This window comes from Acomys russatus, chromosome 12 (genome assembly GCF_903995435.1).
Source record: "Acomys russatus chromosome 12, mAcoRus1.1, whole genome shotgun sequence".
Taxonomy (NCBI): Eukaryota; Metazoa; Chordata; class Mammalia; order Rodentia; family Muridae; genus Acomys; species Acomys russatus.
Window position 1 is genome coordinate 35,380,674 of NC_067148.1, and position 23,263 is coordinate 35,403,936.

Here is a 23,263-nt window from a genome sequence, read left to right on the forward strand (position 1 = left end):
CCATCTGTAGCATAGCAAACATCAGAACAAAGGAAAAGACAAAGATGCAGCTTGGGTTAGCATCAGTGTAAACGAGGCCACACAGAATCAGCCCTCAAACAGGAGGTCACTGACTGAGAAAATTCTAGACTTGTCGTGGTTTACAAAGAAAAGCAATGTGCACGTGTTGGATCATCACACAAGGGACACTCAATGGAAGAGTAGAGTGGTTTTCCTTGTTCCTAGAATCAATCATAGCTGTCAGAAATGCATCACTTTATTAACGTCCAGTCAACTGATTTCCCAGTGTAGTTGGTCTTAGACTTTTAGTCTTCCAATGTACATTCATCAATTGCTCCAGAACATAGACAAAATGAATGTGACCGCAGAAAATCAACAAAATAAGAAAGATAAAGATTAGTGATTTCCTAAAAGAAAAATGATGCAAACTAAACGATCTTTATCATATTCAGGGTGATATTTATGAGAGAAAGGTAGAACCAAGTGTTTGAAACCTTTTCTATCCAAAAGAACCAAAAATAATAATAACCACTGAGAAAGTATTAATTTGGGGGAAAGTGCCGACATGTTAATAAACTACCCCAGTCATACCCTTTGTGCATTACTATTTATAGGAGCTAACTGGTAGAAACTGAAAACATTTAAACGACGCCTTATTCCAAAACTCCAGCCTTCCATCCTAGGTCCTCCCGTACTGCCAGATCCGCCAATCCTCAGGTGCCGCAAATGGTGGTTTAGATACACTCAGTTTCTCTTTTGCATCTTTCGGTGTCTAGGGTCAACGCCACTGGCCTGGAAGACTCCCCAACTGGAATATCATCTTGCTGCCTCCCGTGATCTTCTTTAGTCTCCTCGGGGGTGGAGTGTGGCTGGCAGTCCTGCTCCGAACTACTCCAGACATAGCCAGGCAGAGTCACATGGCTGTCGATCTGTCTGCTGGCATTCTTTGTGGTTTTGCCAGAGATGAGCACCAGGCGCGTGCTTGCCCCCATCTGTGACTGACTGCTGATGCTATGCGTGACGGTGGTGAGCACCGACCCGTACCTGTGGCCGCCACAAGGTGGCGTCCGTTCCCAGTCGATGGACAGATTCCATCTTGTCCACATCTTCTTCACCTCAGCCTGCACCTACAGCGCAAGAAACAAGCATCATATCAGAAAACCATAAAGGAGCCCTGAACTCGTGTTATGAAAAGCTTAGATTTCATTGATAATAATAATAGCCATTTGTTGAGGTCCCTCTGTGTCTTCTGTACACCTCAAAAAGACTTTCCCAATCAGTGTTACTTTTAGTATTTCGATGAGAACTGAAGTGCCACTGATACAAACAACAGTCCTATCCAAAGGAAGAAAGAGAATTCCAGGTTGGAGGAGAAATAAGAGATGGACAGATGGACGGTGGCACTGGGGAACCCAGGACTCTGCATAAGACATGTCTATCTGAACCTTGTACTGAAGAGGCCAACGCTTCAGAGCTGTCTGCAACATAAAGTCTGACTTAACCGCCTGGGACAACCTCAGTCATCCTGCACGTATGCCCCGGAGATAACCTCAGCCCTCCTGAACACCCCAGGGATAACCTCAGGCCTCCTGCACATCCCAAGGATAGCCTTGACCCTTCTAAAGAGCATTTGTCTGAGAAAACTTAACGATGCGGGGAAATTCCACTGGTTGTTGTAGCCATCATACCTGATAAAATCTCCTGCCTCCTTTCTTCAAACATTTACCGCAAAGGACCCTCAAATTGTCCTAACATTCAGAATTCCCTCCCTCCCTCCCTCTCTCCCTCCCTCTCTCCCTCTCTCCCTCTCTCCCTCTCGGGCTCCTGGGCCCTATGGTTTTTTGTTTTGTTTTGTTTTGTTTTGTTTTGTTTACTTTTCCAGACAGGGTTTCTGTCCTGGACTCACTTTTATAGACCAGGCTGGCCTTGAACTCACTGAGATCTGCCTGCCTCTGCCTCCCGAATGGTGGGATTAAAGGAGTGCACCACCACCAAGTTCCTTTGTGTTGTAGCCTTAAAGAGGCTGAGGCTTTTGCTTCCCTGTCACTGTTGGAGGATGGAGTCTTAACTGAGCTGGCACAGCTGCAGCTGCCACCGCTGCAGCCAGACTAGCTCTGTTTGTTTTGTTTTGTTTTGTTTTGTTTACCAGACTAGCTCTTATCTATGCTTTTTTGCCTTGGTCTCTGAGCCTCCAATCTTCCAAGTTCCCCTTCTAAAACTCCCTCTGCCCAAATGAGAACAGAGCTCAGCTCCCTACTCTCAAGTCGCTACAGAATAAACTCTGTTCTCAGCACTTGGTGTCTGATGTCTGACAGCACCCCAGGCAGAGGAATGGCAAGGAAGGTACTTGGCTTGCCAGGAAACTGTCACGCTGTAAAGCTGCATGAGCAAACAGGAGGGAGGGATGGGAGGCAGAAAGAAAAACAGGCGCTCTGGCTGCACCCAACTAGATGGGGCTCTGTCCTCCATGCTGGCTACCAAAGTGTGCTTTCTCCTGATTCTTTCCCGAGAGCGCCAAGGGAAGCAAAAGCTGTAAGTTAGTGTCACCTGAAACAACACACTCTCATCTGTTCTTCTGGGAAGAAAGAAAGATGGAAGAAGGAGAGAGAGACAGACAGACAGAGACAGAGAGAGAGAGAGAGAGAGAGAGAGAGAGAGAGAGAGAGAGAGAGAGAGAGAACCGATGCACTTAGCCCAGCAAATTAAGGTCAAAAAAACAACACAGCAGTAAATCAGAGAGTTCACAAGTCGCCACCCAAGCCCCTTATACAGAGGCCAACATCCCAGAGAAACCAATTTGCTCAGAAACATCTGGTGAGCTACTGCTGTGACAAGTATCCTTGTCCTCCTGGGACTTGGAGCAAGTTGGAAATTTGAGAGAGAGAAAGGAGACCACACGCACACAACAGCAGGGCATGCTGACAGGCCCAGGATCGCATGCATCATCCGCATGCTGATGTAAGGTGTAGTTACTTCTCTCTGAGGACCTCCAAATGGACTGAGACGGCCCCATCCTCAGCATGTAGTGTAAAACTTGTCTGTCTTAATTGAATTTAACTTAGTTTCATTTAGATTCATCCTTGGGAGAGCTATTGACTATTTACAGAACTCGGTGTGGACCAAAAGTTATAGTATTAACCAGAATTGATTTAGAAATAACTAGAATAAGAACCACCCTGCCTGTTAGGAAAGAGTTCGCGGTTGGAGGTTTGGTCTCTTGCTCTTAGAGATGTGAGTTCACTTGCTCTGCCCTCCGTCATGGGATGATGTAACGGGAAGACCCTGGTCAGATATGGCCTCCTTGACAGTGGGCAGCTCCACTTTTAAAACTGTAAAGAACACACCTCTACTCTTTATAAATTTCAAGTTTCTTGTGCTCTGCCATAAAGGCACAAAAATGGGTTTAAAAACCAAGTTTAATTTGGAGCTTCTCTTCAGAGGCCCCTGGCGTCTTCGGACTTACCTCCCCATTGCAGTAGCAGTACAGGATTGACACGAAGAACCCCTGTGGAGACAAAGAGGCTATGAGGCCGCCCCAACAAGTCATGAAGCTGAAAGCAGGAAAGCGCCCTGTGTCAAAATTCACCAACCGAAAAGCTGGCTTTTAATGGTTTCTTCAGAAATTTACACAAACTATTTTCTCCTAGTATTTCCAAATGTGTGCATTTCTATTACATTTGTTTGCGGCCTCCCCCATGGTTTCAGCAAATCAAACAAATAACTGAGTAAAATAATCGGTGGTGCACGAAGAACTGATTCCTACTGTGTGGTTTTGTTTATATTGCTGCTCGAGGATCGCATACAGCTTCTCTCCTGCTTGGTAAAATATGCCTTAAATGCCAGGAGCCACCAGCACAGAATATTATATGGTAAGAACACAAAGAACCTTTTCTTTCACTCCAAAATATCTGTTAGGCTCAAACTCTGTGCTAAGAGCCACTCGGCATGACAGGGGGTGAGAGTGTTAAACAAGACAGTTCTGGAAGAGACGAGACCAGGATAAAACGTAAGCCAATGACCACAAGAGAAATGCAAGGTGATAGGGGGCTTTATGGGTAAAATCAATGTTACGGGGAACAACAGGGTGGGTGCATTAGATTAGAAACTCAGCTAAGACTTCTATTTGGGGACATATAAGCTGGTCAGAGTGGCAAAAGCAAGATGTCAAATGGATGAAGGGCAGGGGTGATTCAGGGAAAAGACAGCATAGTGTAACACCCTTGCCCCTGCCCCCCCCCCCCCCGCCCTAGACGTAAGTGGTGAAGCCAGGTCCCACAAGCTCCGTGGAAGATTTGATGAGTGTTGGCAGGCTTCAGCCCATGCAAGGCCATATGTGGCGGAAAATGACACTTACTCGAGACTTGAATGCAACAGGAAACCTTTGGCTATTTTGACAAGTAAGTAATCCCATCAAGTGTAAAAATCCCAGTTGTTCAGGTTGTTGTGAACTGCAGGCCCCTGTGTTACAGATTCTGTAGCCTTATTAGAACTTTGTGGCTGTGGGGAGTTAGAATGTTGCCGATTAAGAGCCCAGATCACCTCAGGCTGCTTGGTAAAATATGCCTTAAACTCCCTGAAGAGCCATTCATTGGCCACCTTGTAGCACACCTGTCTCATTTCAACCATCATCGGGTAAAACCTCTAGAGTGTACTGATTTAGCAAACCATTTGCTCCCAGTAACCAAGAGCTAAGAGCACCATCAGGTTTCATCTGAAGGCCAGAGTGGAGAGCTTTCATCTTGGTCATAACTCACCTAACTGATGTCCCCACCAACATATTTGATGAACACATTGATTTGTGACTTCCTTTCATTGTGTGATTACAAAGCATTCACGGGATCACTTCCATCTCAGGCCGTGGTGACTAATATTTGTCTCAGACTCTGTTACTCCCTCTGAAGTAAATATGTCACTAGAGTCAAGGTGTATTGGGGGCTGGGGGGACCAGAGTGAAGACTGGTACATTTAAGAGGTTACAGCCGTCTTCTTTACAAGGAGACAAAGCGGGTGACTGCAACCTCTTCTCTTTACCTTCCTTTCCTAGTCTCCCTTTCCTGGCTTTGTCTTCTTTTAATTTCCTTCACCTTGCGCACACACCAAAATGACTGACTCTGCGCTGCAACAGTGGTGTGCTCTCCAACAATGTACCTTCTCAGTCTTGCTACCCAGGCTTGTCCCTGTGCCAAACAGCTCCACGCAGGCTCTTGCTGAGGTCCTAGAATTAACCTGGCCCCCTGGGAAGGAACACAGTAAAAACCAGAAAATGGTGTCCTCTCCTGGCCCTCGGAAGACAGCTCGCCAAGCCAAAGAGAAGGGCGGAGAAAGGGGTAAAGGGAATAGAGGAAGCGAAATCACAATCACCACCCCAGAGGCACTGCTGGTCACCTGGAAGGAGTTGAAGAAGAGCTCACAGTGCATGCGGATCTCCCACCAGCGCCCTGAGAAGGAGTGCGGCTGGCAGATGAACACGATGTAATGCACGCCAAACACCAGCACCAGGACCAGCGTTGACTTAGCCAGTTTCCTGGAAGAAAACACAAGGTTTCCTATTAACCGACCTCAGATGCCTTCAGGAAAAGCCGCTTACTGGAGAAATAAGCATTAGCGAGGCTTAGGGGAGCAGAGTCCTCGGCTGCTGTTGTCTGTTCTCCTTCTCCTTCCTCCACTTCTGGGGGTGTTTTCTATGGATTGGGGCGTGTGCGTGAGTGCGTGCGTGCATGCGTGTTGGCAGACGCCATGTAGGAAGAACTGTGGTGGGCAAGCGAGCTTCCTGGAGATGATCCAGCTGCAACAGACCTACCTCAGAGAGGCACAGCTCCCACGGGGTTCGTCCCTGGATTGTGTCATGCTGCTGCTGCTGCGCCTTCTCATGTCTGTCATTGCTATATTCCTCCTATATGTACCATGGTGGGAGTGGACGCGGGGGGAGACCCTCACTGCCTATAGTCTGGTGTGATTGCTTCATGGGCAATTTTCCTGCAGACCAATATGAAGAGAAACTTTTCATAGAATAATGCTGTTTAGATGAATGATGGTTGGATGCTTTGCGGAATTTCTGGTTTGATTTACATAGTTTTAGGAAGTTAGGATAGTTGATAAGAAAGATGAAAAAGATGGTTTGGTGTTTTGTTTGTTTGTTTGCTTTTGTTTTTGTTTTTAACCAGGAAGATACAGCAAAGATAGAGCAAAGAGTAGAATGGGCCCCTCTTGGTAGAGCAGTGAGGGCTGCAGAGGCTAGAAAAAGAGCGCAGTGAGCGCTCACGGGTTACAGCAGCACAGCTGCACTTATGGGAAGGAAAAGAGGCTAGGGACAAGTTAATGATTAAAGAAAACATTCCCTCTAGCTTGGGTCTGAGTTCCTGGATCTTGTGGTCTAGGGCTGTGGTCACAGGTCTCTCTGTGCACCATGAAACGGTAGGGTTATGAACAAAGACTAAATGATCCTATTATGATTATGACAGTAGAGAATAGAGAATTGGCCGGGTTAGCAAAATAAGGCTTCAAAAAAAAAAAAATAAAAATAAGACATACGATAAAGTGTTGCTTGGTGAATACAAACTGTCCCCAGCTAGCATAGAGAAAGACCGACTACTATAGGCTTGCTTAAACTGTTAGCCCATGGCAAGAGAATTATTGCCTTCAGGTTAGGGTGAATTTGTGAAAAGAAAGATAGATAGGAAATGTTCCGTTAGGTGTGGGTTTCAAAAGAAGAGTATATAATTATTAATCTTCTAATTTCCCTTTGTGTAATGACTTTAATCTGTTTTTGAATAATATATTTTTCTGGTGATTGTTTTTGGAGAATGTGTAAGTTATGGCTATGGGGTGGTCTTTTTTCTTACATAGAAAAATGTTTGTCTTAAGTGCTACAAAAAGAATAAGAGAAAAATAAAGTATGAAGATTTCAAGCACACAATAAGATACGTGTGTGTGTGTGTGTGTTTGTGTGTGTTTGTGTGTGTGTGTGTGTGTGTGTGTGTGTGTGTGTGTGTATACAATCTATGAAATGCATGCACATGAGTGTGCTGGTACAGAGGCCCTGACACTAGCATGCAGAAACCCAAATAGAACATTTAGTGTCTTCCTCTCATTCTCTCTTACATTATTTTTGTTTTGTTTTGTTTTCTTTGTTTATTTGTTTGTTTTGAGACAGAGTCTCTCACGGAATGTAAAACTCACCATTAAAGCAAAGCTGGCTAGCTAGTGAGTTCTCAAGCATCTATCTTTGTCTACTCCCTAATGCTGTGGTTACACGTTTGTACAGCCATGTCCAGCTTCACACGAGTGCAGGGGATTCACACCCAGGTCCTCATGCTTACAAGTGTTTCCAGTGAGCCATCTCCTCGGCACCACTTTTTATCATCGCCTACAGAAAGTCAGGTCATCACTTCTCACTTCCCATCACTAGTACCCCCTTAAGTTCTCTAGTCTCCTGTCTCTTCTTCATGATGACAGGATGCTGTGTTTATAAAGTTGTTAAATGCCCTTTGTCACTGTCCTAAGTCACATTTAACTTTGTGTCTGAGACTTAACAAGCATTTACCTGAGGCTCAGGGAACATCAGGGAAGAGGGGACAGAAGATTTTAAGGACTGGAAGACCAGGAAGTCGGCTGCAAGGCTGTGCCTGCCCTATAAGACAGGGAAGCTCGCCCATGAAATCTCAACAACATGGCTGCCCAAACAAGGCCTGAATAAGTCCAACACCAGTTAACATCCCAATGTGGATGGGGAGAAAGCCCATGGGGCCCTACCCCTGGATGAAGAGCTACAGGCAATTAATGGCTGCTAAGAGAGAGAAAAATCAATCTTCCCAGGGATGAGCCCTCTGATTGGTTCTCCAATACCAAGGGGTCAATCCTAAAAGCATATGCACATGAACAACAATAAACCAATTTATCAGGTTGTATTTATATATTTATTGCTTATATGCAATAAGAATTAAGAAATATTAATGATAATTAACAATAAAAATTAAGGAAAAGGCTATGATTTGAGATGGAGTGAGAGGAACATAAGAAGGAGAGGAAGGGGAGAAGGATGTATATGCAGCACAATTTTAATTTTTGGCTTAATTTTTTTAAAACATCAACTACTCTTTGAGATATTTCACAATTCCTTATGAGCTGCATGTGGTCAGTCCTTCCTCTTGATCTGACTATTTACTGTCAAACGCTTTGTTTCAAACTACCTGTAGTTCTACTTAATTATCTGTCTATCTCCCTTTTGAGAAAGGATCTCACTGTGTATCACTGGCTGGCCTAGAACTCACTATGTACAGCAAGCTGGCCTCGAACTCACAGGGATGTCACCTCCTGCCTCTGCCTCTGCCTCAATGCTGCCTCTGCCTCAATGCTGCCTCTGCCTCTGCCTCAATGCTGTCTCTGCCTCTACCCTCTGCCTCTGCCTCTGCCTCTGCCCTCTGCCTCTGCCCTCTGCCCTCTGCCTCAATGCTGCCTCTGCCTCAATGCTGCCTCAATGCTACAATAAAAGGCATGAGCCATCCCTGCCCTTCCCTGGCCTCATCCTAATGATCTTGTATATTTGAAGCAATCTTGGGTTTTCCAATGTGATGGCACAATGTTCACTTCTAGGTATCAGCTTGCCTAAGGATGGCCTATAAAACTGGTAGGGCATCACTTTGATGTGTCTGCAAAGGTGCTTCCAAAGGAGATGGGTACATGAGGGACTGTACTCAATGTGGAAGGTCTACCCTCAGTGGGTCAGACACTACCAACCACCAGAGGCCCACTACTTAGTACTGAGAAGCGGAACAAGCACAGGCAGGCTCCGAGAGTGTAGAGCACCAGTCAGGTCCAACAGGCCCACTGCTTATCAGCGGTGCTGTCTTGAGTGCAATGTACTAATGTGGAATTCTAAGGAACTGTGGGCAAGGCATGTGATGAGAACTCAGACCAATGGCCAAAAAGTGCACCACCACCACTCCCCCGGCCCCCGGCTGTAGTGTGGGTGACAGGCAGGTAGCTGCACCAAAGGAACAGACAGCTCTGACAGGTCTGTGTGATTTTTCTCTTCTGTGGCTGGAATAGTGCTCTGCTTTCAGCCTTCCAGGCTCTGCAGCCTTTGCATCTGGGACTTACACCAATAGGCTGCTGTGCTGTCAGGTATCCTTCCGGGGCAGGGGGTTGCACCATTTGTTTCCTCAGTTGTAAGAATTTGGACTTAGAGTCCTAGAACTGTGGCTTGTTGAAGGCTTGCCACAGGCTTTCTCAGACTGGACCAGTTTACCAAGTGCTGTCTCATATACACAGTTCTCTGTAGCTACCTCTCCACTCAAGAGTCTGTCTGTACACCTGTGAACCTTTGGACAGCCCTATTGATTCTGTCCCAAGAGAACCCTGTCCAGTACAGACAGGTTTGGTCTAAAATGGCCCCCACTGATGCTATCTCTTGCTACTTGCGTCTTTGTCAGTCTTTACCCAGAACATGGTCAGGCTGAGGAGTTTCCTCTAGTAGATTATGTTAATAATGTTAGCATGCTCTTCTGTGACTGTATTGCCTAAGATTCTAACTGCCATCTTCCTGGCTTTCTATAGAGAAGCACGCTACCATGAGCCGTGAGCTGTTCCACTGAACAGCTCATGTGGCAAGAAGCAGTTGATCTTGACATCAGCCGATGAGCACCCAAACCTACCAGTAATCTCATGCATTCAGATATATTCTCCCCAGTCAAACTTTCCCATGGCATCACTACCCTGACTGGTGTTTCCATTGCAGCCATGTGTCAGCCAGAAACAGGGGAGCAGCACCCAGATTCCTGACTTACAGAAGATAAAATGCAAAGTGTGCTGTTTAAAGCCACTAAGTTTGTAGCACTTCACCTGCCACCAGGACACCAAGTGCACCATTTTCCAGTTTTGCAGTTACTTTTGCTTTGTTTGTATTTTCAATCCAAAAAATTGCCAAACATGACCAACTTCTCACTCATTTCTCAAATTCCCGCCTTTCGTGAGTAATTCACACCCAAGAATCTTGAAGAAGTTAGCCTTCTGTCCTTACCAGTCTCTCCTCTAGTTGCATTATTTATTTATTATTTTTCTTCTTGGAAACAAGCTGTGTGCGTGAGCCAAGATCGCACTAGCTGAGACTAAAGAGAACTAGATTCAGAATCTATGCTTGATGTTCGCCACCTATGGAATTCTGATCCATTTGTCTGGTCTTAGAAATAAGTGAGGTGGGGGTCAATCAGCCTGGAAAGGCTCTTATTTCAAGGCTTTCTTGGGAATCATCATTCCTTACCAACACACTTTCCATCGTGGCCTGGAGTGGCCACAGGTTCTCATGGAAGTGTCTGTCTAGCTCACGTGTCTGGAGTTTGTCTAGCTCCCTCGTTGCCTGTGGTGTCTCAGTCAGTAGTGCTCAGCTACCTGCCTCTCACTTGGTTTCCCCTGTATCCGTGATCTTGTCATCCACTGGTCTGAGTCCTCACTGGCCTTGCCTACAATTCCTTCCTTCAGTATTAGAATTCTGCCTTAGGCCATTTTGTTCAAGACATCACTGTGATAAGCAGTGGGTCTCTTGGACCTGACTAACACTCTCAGCTCTCAGAAGCTGCCTGGACTTGTCCTTCTGCAGGCTGAGCAGTGAGCCCCGAGTTCCTGTGACTATTATAAGACTAGGAGTGATGCTGTGAACACCTAAGGCATTTTAATACGGTCTAGTTAGATTCAGGAATCGCATTAACTGCACTTGCACAGCCTTCAAACTCTTGTCTAACGTCTCCCTGAAAAGAAAATTGCATTCTCTCCTTAAGATGCAGTGTAAATCCCCCTGGAGAGTGCTTTCAAAATCAAGCTAACCTGATTGCTCCTACTTTTGTAGCTGGGAACCAAAAACTAGGTTCAAACATAAAATTAAATCAGAGCATATATTAAAAATGGTCACAAATGCAAAATTTTTGTCACCATTCAGTTTCATACAGAGCTGAGAAAAACTGCATTAGGCAGTGAAATCCATTTGGTACCCGGTTAGCGCTGTCCGAGTTCTCTCCTTCTGACTATGACTAAGCTATTTTATAGCTCTGTAGGGATAAAGGATTGCCTGTAAAAAAACAGTAATTGGATTCATCTTCAGTTTACTAAAGTACAACCAAGTTACTGCCTTAAGTGATATCCATTCAATCTATTGCTATGCAGTCGTAGAAGTACAGATCAACATAGCCAGGTCTTATACTCCAGGCTCTAGAGACTGGACTCAAGGTTACAGCAAAAGCTGGACAAGGTTCTTTTGTAGACACCTACAAATTTCTAAAGACCTCCACTGAATTTGTAGATTTCTTTTCTGGCTTTCAGCCAAAGGTCGCTTGACTCCTACAGGCTGCCTGTAGGTTCAAAGCCCAGGCCCTCTCAGGCTTCCAGGATGGAGTCTGTGGAAAATATCATCAGAGTGACTGCCCACTTTCTTTGGCATATAACATAGCCTAATCAAGGGGAGATCAACAAAGTCATCATACGTCTTGCCCACGTTCAAGGTCCAGGTAACAGGTGTTGCACATGACTCATATAAGGAGACCCAAAACTAGGGATCCCAGGACCCATCATAGGAATCTCCCACAGTCCAACCACTGAGATGCAAATTGTATCCAGCATAGTGTAGATGCCGCTGCCTGGAGCCCTGTAGGCATTGACAAGTTTTGCAGTTTGGATCCATTTGTAAAGTCAGAATGCATATTTTCTCCTTTGAACTGGGTGAAATGCTTCATCACCTCCTTCATTAATTGTGGAATTAAGTAAAACGTTAGGACGGTGTTTCCTTTTACATATGAGCTGTGATCTCATCCTCTGTTAGAATTTATCCTGCAGAGCATATGATGAGCAAATGCACTCCTAGGTCGTTATATGTCTATTCATAGCAGATTGGGCACTAGCAGCTCTGGGTACTGATGCTTATTAGTGTCCCTACAGTCAACCACACACACACACACACACACACACACACACACACACACTGATCACTTGGCTTTCTACAAAGACACTGCTGGATAATGAAATGATCCAAGCATGTAGCAACTGATAGGGTTTTCTGGCTTGCTGAGAGTATAGTGATGGTTCTGTGCACAGGAGAAATGCAAACAGGTCAAGTGGTTTGAAGACACTGTGCCCTATTTGGAAAATAGATGCCCAGTCCTCACAATGTCTGGCCCTCATCACTCTCCAGGTAAATGAGTATGGAAAAAATCTCTAGTTTTCTTCAGTGACTCATGTTTAGCTTAAACAAAAGAGGACAGGCTGAGAGACCCAGTATAGTCTAAGCCTTTATTGATGACCCCTGGCCTGAAATAAAGCTTTTTCTCCCATCTCTGTAAATAGAGTTTTCTATATGCATTTCTGCATGTACTTTCCTCACTTAAAAAAAAAAAGATTCTACAAGATTTCAGTCATTTTCTCCCATTTCCTTACTTTCCCGCTCTTTTCTTCTAAAAGTGAAATGTAGCAAACGGAGCTGTTAGAAATGTTGCACCATGCCACTGGAGCATCCTGTAGCTGCCTCACTTCTTGGAGCGCATGATTCACTTCCAGCTGTGGATAGAAGCTCAAAGAAGTAAAAGGACCATCCAAAATCACACCATAGGTGATTGTCCACCTTTAAATCTGTTGGCTTTGTTGTCATGCTATATTGGCTCTATCCTAAACATTAATTGTTATGTTTGTTTAGCACTGAATGACAAGAAACATCCAAGTGTTCTCTTCAGTGAACTCTTTCACACTTTGTGTTTTCCAGCTTCTGACAACTCCTCTTACTTTCCAAAGTAAATCAGAATAAGGTAGAAAAGACCAATCATTGGAAATTGATTTATTTAGTGACTTACTTAAAACACTTTCATACATTGCCTATTTGCCAAGCAGGCCTTCACTTGCTGGAACTACCTGGAACAGAAGGACCTGAAAAAAATAGCTGAGACACCACGCCTGTAAACTCAGCATTCGTGAGGCAGAAGCAGGTGGATCTCTGTGGGTTCAAGGCCAGCATGGTCGCCAAAGCAATTCCAAGACAGCCAAGGCTACACAGAGAAACCTTGTCTCAAAAAACCAAAAGAAGAAGAAGAAGAAGAAGAAGAAGAAGAAGAAGAAGAAGAAGAAGAAGAAGAAGAAGAAGAAGAAGAAGAAAGACAAGGGTCCATTGCCCTTAACAACCTGCTGACTGCCACATACACTACTGTAAAATCTTGCATACTTGCCTGCCCTGCCTTGTGGTTTTAGAGTAGAAAATGAGACTATTAACTGGACTTAGGCTCAAAGCCTTTCAGGAGCTGTCCTGGCTTTTGTCCACTGGTGACATTTTCCCTCTACCACTCTCATTGGCATCAGAGTGCCTTTTCCAGATAGATTCAGTCAACATCTCTGGAGGCCCCAATGAGATCTCCTTCACCAAAACCACAGTTAGTCCAGAGATGCTGCCTCCTCTAGGCCTCTCAACCGACTAAAACTAGGAACTAGGAAGCATGCACCCCTGGTAGGATTCTGGGAATTTTGAAAGACTTGGCTAACACTACACATAAAACTGCTTGAAGTTGCAGGTAGGTGTCAAGCTGTGAGTAAGCTCCACACCCACACCAAGGCTGATGGGAACTGGGAGAGCTGACCCAGACCAGCTTCTGAAATTAACTATCTCAAAACAACCTCAGAATGAAGACAACAGCTCAGCTCCTACCTGGCCTCCCGATGTCCCTCCTGAGCCTGGGGATGCACATCCACTGATCACACTTTGGATCTCATGCTGTGATGAAACTGCCCACACTGGTGAAATAGGCTGTGTTTTCTTTTGGAGATGGCCCTTGCTAGTGACAGACTATGGATGAGTGGCCAAAGGACAAAAGAATGATTATGGATTTTGGGGAACATATTGGTCTTATCTTAACACTGGTAATACATGGATATTGCCATGAAAGGTTCCTGGAAGGGATCTCTCACAGTGACAAGGAGTTAAAGCTATAATGTGCCTTTAGAGGTGGGAAAACAAGGATGAATATTATGGGAACTGGCCCTATAAAGCCCTTCATCTGAAAAGATATGTCTTAAAATGTTGGCTTTAGTAAATGCCAGCCGTATGCTCCTTTATGTATATTGGAATTGATGCACATGCTTACATGCAAGCCAGGTTACTTACATGGAAGTAGGAACAAATAACCAAAACCTGACTAACAGCAGGAAAGGGTCATGTATGCTCAGTAGAGTAAAGGGAGTGGTGACCTCAAAGCAAGACCCTACTCAGGTAAGTTTCCAACTTATAAAAAGGAATTAAAGAAACACTTAGTGCTAGGCGCAGTAGTGCACGCCTTTAATCCCAGCACTGGGGAAGCAGAGGCAGGTAGATTTCAGAGTTCAAGGCCAGCCTGGTCTACAGAGCAAGTTCCAAGACAGCCAAGCTTAGACAGTGAAGGAAACCATCAAAAGGGGATTATGGAATCTCCCTCCTCGACAGAGGAAAGCCACTGAGACCAGACATGTGTCAGGGTGCCCGCCCTTGCATGGAGACCTAGAAAAGCCATTGCACGAGGTTCTAACTGTGAAGCCTGGATTGCCTGAGAGACCCCAAGATATTGGAGATGCCAGACTCATGGGATACCTGCCACGGAGAGCTGCAAACAGAGAGTGGAACTAGCCCAAGAGAAAAAAGTGAGTTACAGTCAACACAGATGAAAGGAGTTGGAGATCAGAAGAGCACTTTGACATCAGACATAGAGATGCAGTTTGGAGTTTGTCTAGCAGATTTTTGGTCTTACTTTGGTCCAGTATTTCCTTACTGTGCTCCTCTTCTGCCCTTTTGGAATGATAATGTATATTCTGTGCCATTATATGTTGGAAGTGTGTGTTCTGTTTTCTCCATTTTTATTTTATAGGGGTTACAGTTAAGAGATTGCCAGGATTCTCTGAAAAGACTTTAAACTTTGGACTTTTATACATAGTTGAGACTGTTAAAGACTACAGGGACTTTGAAGTTGGACTAAATGCATTTTGCGCTATGATATAGTTACAAGCTTATGGGGACCCATGGAGCGGTGGTTTGACTGATATGGTGCCAACAGGCTCACAGGGAGTGGCGTTATTGGAGGTGTGGCCTTGTTAGAGTGGATGTGGCATTATCAGAGGAAGTATGTTACTGGGGAGGGTAGTTGTGAGATTTCGGAAGCTTAAGCCAGGACCAGTGGCTCACTGTCTCTTCCTGCTGCCTGTGGATGAAGATGTAGACCTCTCATATACTTTCCGGCACCACATCTGCCTGCGTGCCGCCGTGCTTCCCACCATGATCATAACAGACTAAACCTCTGAGCTGTAAACCAGGCCCAATTAAATACTTTTGTTCATAAGAGTTGCAGTGGTCATGGTGTCTTTTTACAGTGACAGAAGCCCTATATTAGACATAGACAATTAAGTAGTCCACTCTCAAGTGAAGACTAACACTGAGACAAGAAAACAAATTTCACCTTTCCAAATCTGCTTTGGAAGTAAGGCTTAGTAATCTGGGCTCTCAGAAACAAGAGTACTGGCCTGAACTTCCAACTTGTTGCTGAGGAGTTCTCAATTCTCCATTGCATATTTATATGTGGCTTAACTCTGGGCCCTATTAAGAATGCCAAATACATTTCAGCTATGGAAAAATATCCAGTTAGCCGAAAAACCACTTTCCCTGAGTCGTATGAGTCAAGACCTGCTCTAATTAATAACTTTAAAGTTTAAAATATTTCTGGACACCAGACTATTTAAAAGTTATTCTGCATTCTGGATAGCAGCTTGCTTAAATTCTTAACAAATTTGTCTCTTCAATTTATTCTGAGAAACAATCCCTAAGGAGTTTTTTTGTTGTTGTTGTTGTTTGTTTTTTGTTTTTTGTTTTTTTTTTTTTTTTTTTTAGATGTTATTCATCATCCCCCTCCCACCCACCCAAGTTTCTGAAAACTCTGGGGCAACTTTTTCAAAGGACTCCAACCTCATGTCATTCACAATTACATAAATAAGCACCCTGTATGCAGAACTAGAAATCTACACCATTTACAATCACACCTTGTCCCTTAACGGGCCATTTATATCGCCCCCCGCCTGCCCACTGTGCCATCATTCTTGTCCTATGTCTTCCCTGGTGGACTGTAACAGGAGACAAGCCTGCAGATGCTTAGGCAGAATGCATATCCCAGTGCTACCATTGTAACTCATTGAACATAGCTGGAGTTGGAAGCTGCAGGTTTGTTCGTAAACCATCCTATAGAGTCCCAGCCAATGCTACAGACTTTGCTGCTGGACAGTGGAGAAGGAATCAGAAAAGAACTTGGAGAATGTTTGTGAAAAAAAATCAAAATGCTGAACATGATTTGTTCCTTCCTATGTTTGGCACAGCACTCCACGGCAAACTGAGGGAGAAGCTGTTACCCATCTGAGGGTTTTGAAATCTAGTCCGCATCTACCTGGTCACATCAGTCTGCATGTCACATCAGTTGGATAGAGGCCATTATTACTCAGAATTACCAATGATCACAAAAAGGAAGGGGTACCCCCTTAAAACAGATTGATAGATTATATGATAATTTATATTTATGAGCACTCAATTTGTCCTTTTCTTCATGAAAGACAAACTAATGAAACTCCTCCAACCAGTGAGCTTGAAAAGTTCTTAAAATTTGTCTTTGGTAAGTATCAATTTACCAAAAGATCGAATGCAGTACAAGAAATACTCCTGCCTAATTATTTTCAGTAAGGACATATATTTAAATATAGATAACCATTTAAGATACTCACCAAGAGATTTTTCTGTAAATTCATATAATTTATAAAAAATTAACAACTTGCTGAGAACAGACAAAAATATTCCGAGAATTCAGGCACAGTAAGACGGCTTGAGAATATTTGCATCTTAATTAGAGATATTACAACAAATGTATGTGAACAAAACAAAAACACATTCATGGAGTTAATCCCCTAATGAAATTTCAGAATAACTGGTGTTCGTTCATTCCTTAAGTACAAGAAAAATATTTCCTCTGATGGACATTTCTCTGGATTACCTGTACTGCTTTCTCATGTCATGTCCAACTGCATTGGTCTCCCATATTTTGGTAGCCAGAACTCTAACTGTATTCAGAAACAGGATAAAATTGAGCTGAAAGACAAAAGAAGGTAATATCACAAAAAAAAATAAACTACTCGTTAAGACATTTATAGAAATTTAAATAATTTGAACTATTTTGTATTCAGACAAAAATTATCCATATCATAAATTTGAATGTAGAGTCTGATATAAGACAGTAAAAGCTACTGACTCATGGTTCGGCTTCATAAAAATTTTTAAATTGCATATTTTAATAGCATTAGAAACCAGAAATATCAGAGAACAATCTAACAAGATCCAATTTCTTAAGTTCAGATGAAACCCCATGGCAGGTTGGCAGGACAAAAATAGGTATTGTATAAATGGAACTAGCTTTTAAAAACTGAATTAATACCCAGCTTCTGCCTCTGTGTTCATGACGAGGAATAATAGAATTCTTCAGAGAGTAACATTCTCTCCTATGATGTGTAAAATGTACTGGAAGATGCACATTAAGGATATTTTATAGGCGAGATGCTGTATAAGAAAGGGGCCCTGGTGCAGAAGGTCATAGGTGAGGGAACCACTAGAGAGGACCAAGTTCTGCCTTCAAACAAGTGAGCTGGCAGAGAGTGCCGAGATGAGGCCTGAGTACAAGAGGAAGGTGCCTTTAAACTAAGCATGCATGGCTGCCATCTCTTGAACACATGAATATGAGAGATTTTTGTTGTGTTGGGCTATTAAGGACCTAAAATTTTCAGAGATTTGACCTAGGGTACCCCGCTATTAGTTGGGATTTGAAGCTGTCTGCATAGTTCCATGATGTTTTTAATAGTCACACTCTCCCACTCTCTCCTCAGATGGATTAAAACAATACAATACATGAGAGTTGAGGCTCTCCATGGAGGGTCACTTTCTAAACAGCTGAATTTATTGCACATCCCAGAATTTCCTCTCCACCTAAGACAACAGTTCCGGATAATGCGATATGTCTCAGGTGGAGATCTGGGAAAAGGCAGAGTCATGGCAACTGTGCAAGAGCTTGTGTGTTGGGAATTGAGCCAACAAGTGCTATGGGAGCACGGACAGCTGTAGACTGTCACTTATGACTCCTTCCTCATTGTAATGGGAGTGCACCCTTAGCTATACCATATTAAAATGTCCAGAACCAAGGTCTCTGTCCTCATATGTCAAAATAAATTCTGACACTGCCCCCTAATTTGATTTGAAGTGATACACATCAGTTAAGCCAACAGTTTAGTAAAGAAAAAAAGATGTATTTAAGAATGGCCAAATTGATTATTTAAAAAATTAAGAATTATGGAGAAAGGGGAATACTCCTTCCTTACTGGTGGGAATGCAAACTTATACAACCACTTTGGAAATCTATCTGGCTTTTCTCAGAAAACTGGGAATAGGGCTTCCTCAAGACCCAGCTATTCCACTTCTTGGCATATACTCAGAAAATGCTCCACGACACAAGAACATTTGCTCAATCATGTTCATAGTGGCCTTATTTATAATAGCCAGAACCTGGAAACAACCTAAATGTATCTCAGTCAAAGAATGGATAAAGAAACTATGGTATATTTACACAATGGAATACTACTCAGCTATAAAAAAAAAAAAAAAAGAAAAGAAAAAAAGAAAAGGAAATCCTGAAATTTGTGGACAAATGGATGATGGATGGAACTAGAAATGATTATACTGAGTGAGTTAACCCAGAAGTAGAAAGACTCACATGGTATATATTCACTTATAATTGGACACTAGCCCACAAGGCATGTCACATGATAGCCTTTACTTACCAGGAGGTTGGGATAGTTATGAGGACATCCTATTGGGACTCTAAGTGAGAGAAATATGGCAAAATGGGGAAACAAAAGGATCCAGAGGGTCCTAGAAACCTACAAGAAGAACATCATGATGGGCAGATATGGGCCCTGGGGTTCTGCTCAAACCACTGCACCAAGGACAACACTTGCAGTAAACATAGAACCCTTTCTCAGATCTATCCAATGGACAAGACATTCTCCATGGTTGAGTGGAGAGCGGAGACTGACTCAGATGTGAACTCTGGTGCCCCATATTTGACCACTTCCCCATCATGGGGAGGCCTGGTAGCACTCAGAGAAAGAATAAGCAGGCTGCCAAGATGAGACTTGATAACCTATGACCATTTAGTGGGGGAGGAGGTCCTCCTCGGTCACAGACATAGGGCAGGGGTATAGGGTGAAAGCGGGAGGGAGGGAGGAACGGGAGGATACAAGGGGTGGGATAACAATTTAGATGTAATTTGAATAAATTAATTAAATTTTAAAAAACAAAATTAAGAATTAGGGAAAACTAAGACTGAGAACAATTTGTTAATTTCAAAAAAAATAGTAAATATATGTATATGCACATAATGATACATGTAAAAATAGTGTCATGAGATTCTAGACATTGCCCTAAATAATTTAGTAAAATATAGAATATAGGGTAACTAGAAAGTGTTATTGACTATTTAGTATTTTGAATTCTTCTACATAAAAGAGCTCTTTAGTTTTCACAATGATTCTCGAAGATGGTATCATCTTCCTGACCATTAGCATCACTTCACAGATGCAGAACACGTGACATTCCTTGTGGCCACCCAGCCAGTGAGTGACAGAGTGCTAATGTAGACCACGCCATTGGATCTGCTGTGTACTCTTGGCCATTCTGTTGCTGCCCATCAAATAGAATTGATGCCCTAAAAGTTTTAATTGATTCAAAATGGATCAAAGGTCTTAATTTTAAACCTGAGATTCTACTTTTAGATTAAAAAAAAAAAAAACATTAAAAAAACTCTTCAAAACATTATTGTCAGCAAGAACTTTCTGAACAGAACTTTAATAGCATTAGAACAGCCCTTAGACTTGATTGGTGGGCCTACAGCTAACTAAACAATGTCTGTGTTGCAAAAGAAATAGCCAGCATAGCAGGCAGGCCACAGAGGGGACCCAAAGAACCGTCAAAATTAAGCACAAAGGAAATAAACAGCCAACCAACAAGCAGGCTAACTATAAATGTTGGACAGGATATTGGAAAAGAGGAACGCCTTTCACTGCTCATGGGAAGCAGCAAGAAAATGAATACAGCCAGTAGGGAAATGGGTTTGGAGGTTTCTCAAAAGATTAAAAATAGAACTAGCAAATGCCTCAGCTATTGCACTCCTGTGCATGCACCCAGAGAGTAAAAAAAAAAAAAAAAAAAAAAAAAAAAAAATGCTCTCCCTCAAAATCCCAGCCCATGACGCATACATGTATATATGTAAGCAAGTGCACATGTAGGAATCATATAACATTTTTGAAGAACAAGAAAAGGCAATGAAAAAAAGCCATAGTGCATACTAATGAGGTCACAAATATAATATACTTTGTGTATGCCCTTTGAGTACACTCTCAAAGTTTAACACATTTTAAGTGAGGATTAGGTCCTTAATGGACAGTGTTAACATGTGATTCCATGACAAAATGACCATCAATTTCCTGGAAGACATGAGTTTTAAGTTACCTTTTTCACTGTTTGAAAAAAAAAAAACCAAGAATGTTAGCTTCAAAGTCATAACGTGAAAAAAAGAATAATAATACCTAATTTTTTAAAAAGTTTTAACATGAGGATTGTTGGAATTATGTTCAAAATAATCCCGATCTTGAAATTTCTGAGAATTTTCTGCATTTATTGTCTCTGGATATCCAAAGGTAACATGTCTGGAATTCAAAAAGCCTAAGAAGCCTGTTTTTTTTCTAACTATATACTATATGTTACAATTCTAAAAAAATGTATCATTGTTGCTGAATAAATATGTTTTGCCGTGTGTGTGTGTGTGTGTGTGTGTGTGAGAGAGAGAGAGAGAGAGAGAGAGAGAGAGAGAGAGAGAGAGAGCGCAAATGAAGATGGAGACAGAAATTCCTTGAGAACAGGATGATTTAGTAAACGATTGTAAAGGACCTAAAGTATAACCAAGTTTTTAAATCAGTATTAGAAACAGCAAGGAGTAAGTCTACGGCAGGCGAACAGATTCAGCAACCGAGGCCACCCTGGGAGAGCACTTCCAGATGGGGGTTCCAGTTGGGGGAGGCTAAGGTGCTTATATGGAGAGCAGGGAGCTGAGCACTAGCAAGGAAATTATCCTCTCTGAATGCAAAGTCTATAAACAAAGATACAAATAAAATATCACTATATGAAAGAGAGATATGAATGTGCAGTTAGAAAAGTTCCATCATGTGCCAATCAATGGGGAATGAAAGAAAATAAATGGGCAGTGACACCTGTCATGTTATTATGACTATAATATTATTATAATTTTATCTATAGGAATGAATGATAGTCATGCTGTCACTGCTGGAAGGGAGAATCATGAAGAGTCCTTTCTCATCTCATGCAATGTTCGTGGGGAAATGTTTGCTTGAAGCTTTATTTCGTGCAAGCATAGTTTTCTGGTTTTCTGTTTTTTGTTTTGTTTTGTGTTCTTAAACAGAGAGGGTATGGAATCAAATGACTACTAGTAAGCATTAAAGCCAATAACACAGAGATGTGGGTATGCCTCCATGTGTAAAAGGACTAGTGCTTTCTGTGAAAACAAAAAGACCTGAGTTCAACTCCCCAGTGTCCACATATAAGCTGGTCAGGGCTATATGTGCCTGTAACCCAGGATTGGGGGACGCAGACAGGCAGATGCTGGGAGTCTGCCTGCCAGGCAGCCTAGCTAAGACAGCTTCATGTTCAATGAGAAACTATATAAAATAATAATAACAATAATCATCATCATCATAATACTTTGGGGGACTGAGGGTGGTTTTTTTTTTTTTTTTTGGTGTTTTTGTTTTTGTTTTTTTGAGACAGGGTTTCTCTGTGTAGCCTTGGCTGTCCTGGACTCACTTTATGCACCAGGCTGGCCTTGAATTCACAGAGATCCACCTGCTTCTGGCCCCCCAAGCACTAGGTTTATAGGTATGCACCACCATGCCAAGAATAGTAGAAATACAACAACAACAATATTAATAATAATGTATAACTTCTGTATAAGCAATCACAGGTGCACAACACACCTAATTACAAACACATACACCACATGCAACACACAAAAAAATAATAAATAAATGCATTAGACCAATAATTTAGAGAATTAATTATGTAAATCTGGTTTTACAATAATGTAAATATAACATCCCCCACTCACCCAGTCTCTCACCATCTGTGGCAGACAGGAAAACCAGTCCTCCGTCCCCACCCCCACCCCCACCCCCACCCCCCACCACCAGCTGCAGCACTCAGGAAAATGGACCCTGCACCTCACCTGAGCAGCAAGGTCGAGCTGGCTCTGCTGGCATGGATGAGGTGAGTCATCCCCAACAGCAAGAGAGCAGAAGAGCTGTCCCTGCCCCTCACCAGCTGCAGCATTGAGTGAGCTAGCCAGGACAGTGCTTGAGAGCTCACCCTGGTGGTGTGGGTGCAGGAAAGCTGGTGGGCTGACCAGCTCAGCTACCACCCAGGCCCGAATACAGGGCTTCGATTTGACCCACCCTAACATCTACCCTATCTGTGAACTGCTCAAGCTTGTGAAGGAACTGCTCCTACAGAACCGAAGCTGCAAGACCTCCGTGACACAGGGCAACAACAAGATATCTGAAGGGAATCTCTGTGAGGATCCAGTATTGATAATGTAGCAGAAACCAGAGGCCTCTAACCAGATCAATGACTCATTGCAATGAACATTTGCAAGTAAAGAAGTGTAAGCCAGGTGCAGTGCCATATGCCTGTAATCCCAGCACTCAGGGAAGCAAAGGCAAGGAGATCTCTTGTGAGTTCGAGGCTAGTCTGGTCTACACAGTGAGTCCAGGATAGCCAAGGCTACACAAAGAAACCTTCTCTCAAAAAAAGCAAACAAAAAAAAATAGTAAATAAGTATGGACAAAAGATTATACTAAAGGACACACTGCCACACACTACAGCTTCCACAGTATTTTTTTCTTTCGGGCATCAGGTTGCAAGGGGTGGAGGATGGGTACAAAGGAACAGGGAGATGAGTGGGGTTGGGGTGTGTTACATGAAATTCACAATCAATAAAAAGTTTAAAATAATAAGGCAAATATAGAAACTGAATTTCTTCTTGAAAACGTAAGCAAATTTAAATAATTATTCCTAACGAACTAGGAATTAATTTTTTAAGTACTCAAAGTTTCAACCATGAAATCTTTG

The 23,263-nt window shown here is 42.9% G+C and overlaps 1 protein-coding gene across 1 annotated transcript in view; it reads right to left on the minus strand.

Annotated features, from left to right (window-relative positions):
- Positions 1-734: 734 nt before the first annotated feature.
- Pth2r (parathyroid hormone 2 receptor) overlaps positions 735-23,263 on the minus strand; it is a 78,979-nt gene continuing 56,450 nt past the window's right edge. The window contains exons 10-13 of the mRNA XM_051153725.1: positions 17,016-17,110; positions 5,386-5,524; positions 3,464-3,505; positions 735-1,127 (exon numbers count right to left, since the gene is read on the minus strand). Of these exons, the coding sequence (XP_051009682.1) occupies positions 735-1,127; positions 3,464-3,505; positions 5,386-5,524; positions 17,016-17,110 (669 nt within the window). The remainder of the gene's footprint in view (positions 1,128-3,463; positions 3,506-5,385; positions 5,525-17,015; positions 17,111-23,263) is intronic.